Genomic DNA, 6,972 nt, shown 5'->3' on the forward strand with positions numbered 1-6,972 from the left:
ACGGCATTAGTTCCCTTGCTGGTGACAAACACTCCACTGCGATCAACAGGAACACAAACACACACATGAGAAAGGACTGCTGAAGTGACATTTGTGAGTTGAAGCATAATTCTAGTTAGTGCTTTGTACAGATTCACAACTTTGCAAACATATCAACCAGTGCAAAGCATGTAAATCCTTCAAAAAAACAAGATGTTATATAGAGGATAGCAATACAGTACTTAGAAACGGTCACCACAGAACCTTTGAAAAATAAAATACACACATGCATCCTCCAGTGGTGAGGTATGAGAAACCACATAACAGACTGCAGCCTCACAGAGAGGCTCAATTGGTTCATGTACACTCAACAAATTTCCGTATTCAACAGGCCACTGAGCCTCAGGTCCACTCAGTCACTCAATGTGCCTCGGCCTGTCAGTTTCAGGAAGTGTCTAAGTTTAATTTCAGGAAGTGTTTTAAAGTCACCAATAAAATGTTTTGTGTCTGAACTGAAACTTAAGTTTTTTTGGTCTTGTCCAATAGATGGCAGCCTAATCCTCTACGAATCAATAACATTTACTTTACAGAGGTGGAGCAGGAGAAAATCCTTGACCATTTCTCAATGAACTTACTCAACACAAACACACATCGCTGACAAGTATTTACATAATTCTTTCTCACTTTACCTTCATTATAGCACCCTCACACACTGAACAGCATATTACTAAAACTCACACTCTAAAGAGTCTTCTGCTCACAGTAGGAAGTGCAGTATAGGTGCTTTTTAAGGATGTGAAAAGCAACAGCATCACCCTGTAGGGGCAGAGAGGCCCAGGGACGGATGCATTTATGACATATGTTAATAGATACAGGCAATGTGAGAGGGCAGTTTTAGAGTCCCACTCCTTTACTCGACTTGTTTACATACTTGTCACAAGGCCCACAAGAGAAAGGTTCTACCTGTAATACACTCGGTACAGACAGTGTACGGGAATCTAACCTTTTGTAAGTCCTCAAAGTCAGCCCATTATAGCAAATACAAACTCTTAACGTGCTTAAAAACTGAATTAATACCCATGAAAAAATAACCCTTACCTGTGAGTTCTGGGAGACTGTGCAGGACACCGCTGTGGGATCGGTGGAGGGCCTTTGGGTACTGCCCCTGCTTTCGGAGGGAGAGGTGGGGCATTTTTGTCGTCACTGGGGGAAGCAATGGGCGAGACAGGTGAAGACTTTATCCCTCCATCACTACCTAAATGTTGGCCGGGTGGCTGAATGGCTAACGTCTGAGGCCGAGCTGGGGGAGAGGGGCAACTGGGAGGCTGGAGAGGTGCTTGTGACGGGGTGTGGGTCGGGGTCGGGGTGCTGGTGGGGGAGGAACTCTGGGACACAGATCTGCTCTGTACAGCCGGGGCTTTAAGCGCGAGTCTGTCCCGTTTGGGGGAGACAGGGGTTCGAGCGGGAGGCGAGGGGCTCAGGGGAGAGGTGAAGGGCTGTGGGGGGCAGTTGAGGGTGCTGCGTGGGGGGACAGGGGGTAAAGAGGTGTCAGACACTGGAGAGACAAGAGAGTTGGAGTGACAGTCCACTGTAGGACCGGGGCGAAACTTAGTCCTCTCTTTAGGAACAGGTCTCTCTCTCTGTCCATCTATTCCCCCATCCCTCTCCTCCTCTTCTCCTCCTCTAGGCGCTACTTGTCTTTGTCCAGCAACTGGCTTCTTCTCTCCTCCTCCACTTTCCTCTTTCATCTTGGACACTTGTCTCTCTTTGGGGACTGGTTTCTCTCTTTCCCTGGGTGTAGGTTTCAATGTCTCTTCATCTCTTTTCTTCCTTTCCTTAAGAACAGGTTTTTCTTCCGCTGGGATCGGCACAGGTCTCTCTCTCTGCAACACTTTGACATGTCCCGTTTCCTCCCATCTCTGATCCTGCTGAGACTGTACAGGGTGAGCGTGTGTGTCAGACTGGGTGTCATTATTACCATGCGTTTTGTTCAGGCTAGCCAGGATGCGTCTCCGGTGACCTGGCAGGGTGATTCCCATCTGCTCCAGCTGATCTTGCGTGAGGCTGCGACATTGTCGTAACGTTGCCAGCCCGGCGCTCTGAAACGCCTCAGAATACTGCTCCAGACGCAGCACACATAACCAGTCCCACACAGTTGTACAGGAGTCAGGATGAGACATTGCTGGTGTGTGTGCGTGCAGCATGAGTGATGGTAACTCTGCGTCCAGTCAGACAGTGCAGACTTTTCACACCTCAGATCATGGCTTACACAACCTGTGGAAGAGAAAAAATATGAACATTAACAGTATACTAAAAATAATCTATTAATGGAAAAAGATGGTAATCGCGGGCTTTCAACAGGAACAACAAAAAATGCATGAATCAGATTTTTATTCCTGGATTTAAATTGAAAACTTTGTTTTAGTTCCTAAAAACTGATAATTATGTGTCATATTAGTCTGATTTTAGACTAGATGACGAAAATCACTTCCTACATACTATACTATTTTGAGAAATCTTGCATTTTGAAATATGTTATGAGAAGTGCAATAATAATTTAGCTTCCTAAATGTCAGACATAGTGATTAATAAGCGAGCTGACAATGACATAAATCCAAGAGGTCCATTTTTATAGACTGTAAACAGCAGTCTCAAAGTTGTGTGTGTGATAAAATGTCAGGGTGCAGGACAATCACCTCTGTGAAAGAGGAAGTTATGTTGATGCATCGGCAGTGAGATCATCCAGCAGCTTAGTTATTTTGATAAGAACTGTCATTTTCAACAGCACTTCTGCTCACTTTTGTGTCTCTGCACAGCAACAACTGCAAAACAAACTGCTGATTGTATATTAACACACTGCTCAGGTCAGATGATCATATTCGACTTCAGTATAACTTAGAAGGAAACTGCTATTAGATCTGTATTCCACCCATGTATTACACATACAGTATCTGATCACTATCTCAATGGTATCAAGAAAAAACACCAATCTTCCTTTTTATGAAGCCAGCACACAGGCAGTAATGTAGTGCTATCACACAACAGACCACCATGGGAGGAAGTGTAATTGACACAACAAGTATTGGCACACACATCACGTTCACACAGACTCACTCAATTCTCTCTAACGCACACTTGAAGGCTGCAGAAGTGGACTCAAGATCAGCTTCCTACCAAACATTCCCATCCACATCCACTCTAGGTTTCGGGTTTTCCACTGCAGTACGCCTTAGGATATGAATAATGTACATCACAACAGCGTTCAAACTATCCAAGTATGAGGATTTTATTTTATTTTTTTCAGTTTTCACATCAGTCACAACGTCAGGCCTTGATTAGCAAACAGCAGGCAGTGCCAGCTCCCTGCACTCACGTAATGCAAACCTGTCTGATAAGCAGTAAGCAATAGCTCAAGGAGAAACTGGAGCTATCAGAAAGGAACATCTGCAAAATTTAATTCTGAATTGAATCATTAATCAAACGCCTACTGTGTTCACGCTATCTCAGAACATCTCTCTACCTCGTACTTTTGACCACAAGGGAAGCTGCTGATTTCCCAGGCATAGCCACAAACAGCCTTTCCTCAACACACACACACACACACACACACACACCACACACAACCACACACAACACACACACACACACACACACACACACACACACAACACACACACACACACACACACACACACTCTATAGTGAATAGTAGCAAGGATAAGATATACGTTTATTATTATTAGTTATTAAGCATTTGTACATTTGACTGCCACTTTTTTTAAAGAGATCAGTTCAATACCAGGTTTACTAACATGCCTAATCCCCCTGCTGGAGAACTATTTGTTTCACTTTTTTAGCTCCTGAAAACTATAGTCCATATTTCACCAAATAAGAAAGAGTGCAGTTTCATTTACACGCATTATGACAAACAAAATGTTAAATTAAATTATGGAATATTCCTCTTTTTCATGAAGGAAGAATATCAGATAAAACTGCATTCGAACATTCAAAGATAAGTGGACGGTTGTAGTCTAAACTAGACTGGAAACAGGCTGACACATTTGTATATCGATATCATAAAACATTCAGTTATCTTCATGAAGCATAATAATATATTTTAGCACTTTAGTGGTTAAATTTAATTAAAAAACTGAAGCTGGCAGCATATTGTTTCACTTATAAACACAACACAATAAATATTCTGTGAATTGAATATGTAGTACACAGACACATGACGAGAATACTGACAGATTAAACAAAACAGTAGAGTACTAAAAAGTATTAATGGACTAGACTGGTGAGTAGAAGCAGGCTGAGTGTGCACACAGTAACCGACACTATCCAGTCCGAGAAATGTTGAAAAGAGTGCGTTTCCTGTCAAAAGTTTCCTGTCACAGAGCAGACACCACAGGGCACAGGGACAGTGTGAATCTTGCTCTCTGATCAAACGCAGTTCCTATTTCCAAATTGAGGAACTCAGAAACACTTCATGAGATGAATTACAGTCTTATTGGTCTTCACTCGTCACAGGAATGTTACTCATGAACTAAAGACACACAAAAAAAGTCCAAAAGATACATTTTAACACACATATTTAACTAGCAGGTCTCAGCATCTTTGACCACACACACACAATGTTCACTTCAGCACTTCATCATTCTTGTACAGTGTGAATGTGTGAGTTGGTGATTTCAAGGAACAACACTGAAAGGCACAGTGTTAAATACTAATATAGAAGTTGAGAAAAACTAATTAGAATAAAATACTGTTGCACCTCTCAGTTCTGGTTAAAGTTCTGCAGTCTTTAGCCGCTCTACAGTTTCTGATTGAGGCAAGTCGAGAGGCTGTTGCAATAGTAACAGTCGGTGACTCAACAACAGCATATCAGATCATCTCTTTGCCTTCAAAGCAGATCTTACTTAGGAAATGTTTCTTTTTGATTTTGACTTCTTTTTTTATATGTTTTTTTTTAAATCAAATAAGCAATCCTGTAGAACAATTATTCTGTGATTATAGCTCCTTAATAATCTGGTGAAAACTGGACGGAGGGCCTCGTGGGAATGACAGGGAAACAGAAGTTATGTGTGGATATAGATTTCCCATTCCCATCATAAATAATAATAACTGTACACACAGGTTTCATGAAATACCAATTGAATGTACTCATGATCACAGCAGTTCCCTACCTCAGATGTATCATTTCTGGAATTGTTTCAAGGAGTATTTTTTCACTTCACTTTTGATTGAGACTACCTGCTTCCTGTGTTTGTGCTTCGCTCGGCTAAACACAACGAATAAACACAGAAAGATAAAACTCATATTGAGCTTCTCATCTAGCTGTCAGTAAGATGGGAAATAAGCATATTCTAGAAAATGAGTTTTCACCTGAAAGCACATTATATTACAGAAAACTACGGGTGCTCTGTAAATTCTGTGCAGTCAGTGTAACTGCTCATCAGCTGCTGACTTCCTTTTCCTGGGCTTTTTATTTCATTTTCCGCAGTTTCCAACCAGCATTTTGCTCTTTGCTTTCAATTCATTTATCTCTCCATCTCTCCCTCCCTCCGTCCTTGTCTGCACTCCCTCCCTCCCTCCCTCCCTCCCACTCAGAAGGCTGCCAATAACAGGGTCTCTGTGCAGCCTTCACAATGGGGCATTCTGTGGCCCAGGCAAATACACACACACACACACACACACACACACAGACAAGAACGAGGAAACGCATGGCAAGGGCCCACTGCTCGAGTCTGGTCACACTCTCTAAAAACAAGTGCTCACCTAATAATATTGTGTGTGTGAAGTTGTTGAGTAGGGGCGGCCTCAGAAATTGTGTTTCAGGCCTCATATCCCCTTTTCAGCTGAACACACACACGGATATCCAGGAGGTTACACTTTGTCTGATGTCAGCACATTATCTTTCTCTTGGACAGAGGTTGAGTTATTTCTAAGACAACACAGCAAAAAGTAAAAAGGACAGGACAAACAGAAGACACATTTTAACTTGGACATATTATAATGAGACCTCAGCAACAACATCACACATTACTGACAGCAGAAACACACGACTGCCCTCCCTTCCTGCTCTCTTTGCATACATAACACGTTCACTGTGACAAGTCTGTAACTGTCCGCTTACAGTATGTCACAAGTCTAAAAGAGCACGGTGAAGCTATAGTGTCAGCCTGTAAACATCAAATACAATGAATAAACAAATGTTGAAGAGAACATATATTAAATTCAGAACTGGATAAGAATTAAATACTTTCAATAAAACAAGATGCTGTTTCTAGAGCAATGAGCAATACTCAATAAGATCTCACTGTAAACAAATCTAAAATGCCAATTAAAGAAATATATAATATTCCTGACAAATACTGAAGTGAAGTTTAGAGTCAGTATCAGTCGTTCTTCCTGTCCTCCTCTGATGCGACTCTCTCCCTGGAGGTAACGCTGGTGGAGAGGAGGGGCTGCTTTGTCTCAGCCAGCAGTAAAACAAGAATTAGATTTTAAAATAGACAAACACACAACTTTTGTGCTTTTGTAAAACAGCAGAGGTGGATGAGAGAAAGCGGACGGAGCAGATGTCGCTTCTCTACAGTGTTCACACGTTGATGTCATTGATTTCATTATATTTACTTCCATTAAATGAATTAACGTTTCAGGCAGTCTTTGGTGTTCATCAGGCCTGTTCATACTGCCATGACGATGAAGAAACGATTTCTCACAAGCCCTAGTATGTGCTATATTAACATAAAGGCACTTTGTTGGTGAAAATCTTAATCATCCCTTCTGGATACGATTTCCATTTTAAAATCCTTTTTTTTTACTTTTCCTGCTGGACACAAGATCCCTTCTGTAAAGTCTATCTTCAGTGTGTGTGTGTGTGCACTGGCGGCTTCAAGTTTCTACGTCACACTCGAACAGGTCGCAGATCTGACCAGAAAATGACTTCCAAACTATCTGTGATGTCACAAATCGTGCTCGTTGGCCCCG

The 6,972-nt window shown here is 41.9% G+C and overlaps 1 protein-coding gene across 1 annotated transcript in view; it reads right to left on the bottom strand.

Annotated features, from left to right (window-relative positions):
- Nucleotides 1–6,972, bottom strand: part of LOC118341567 (arf-GAP with Rho-GAP domain, ANK repeat and PH domain-containing protein 1-like) — a gene marked incomplete in the record, with an annotated part of 44,779 nt that overhangs the window by 32,573 nt on the left and 5,234 nt on the right. The window contains 1 exon segment of the mRNA XM_035679865.1: nt 1,078–2,253. Within this exon segment, the coding sequence (XP_035535758.1) occupies nt 1,078–2,183 (1,106 nt within the window).

The sequence above is a fragment of the Morone saxatilis genome, unplaced genomic scaffold (genome assembly GCF_004916995.1).
Source record: "Morone saxatilis isolate NCDOM2014 unplaced genomic scaffold, NCSU_SB_2.0 Contig8, whole genome shotgun sequence".
In the NCBI taxonomy this organism is placed as follows: Eukaryota; Metazoa; Chordata; class Actinopteri; family Moronidae; genus Morone; species Morone saxatilis.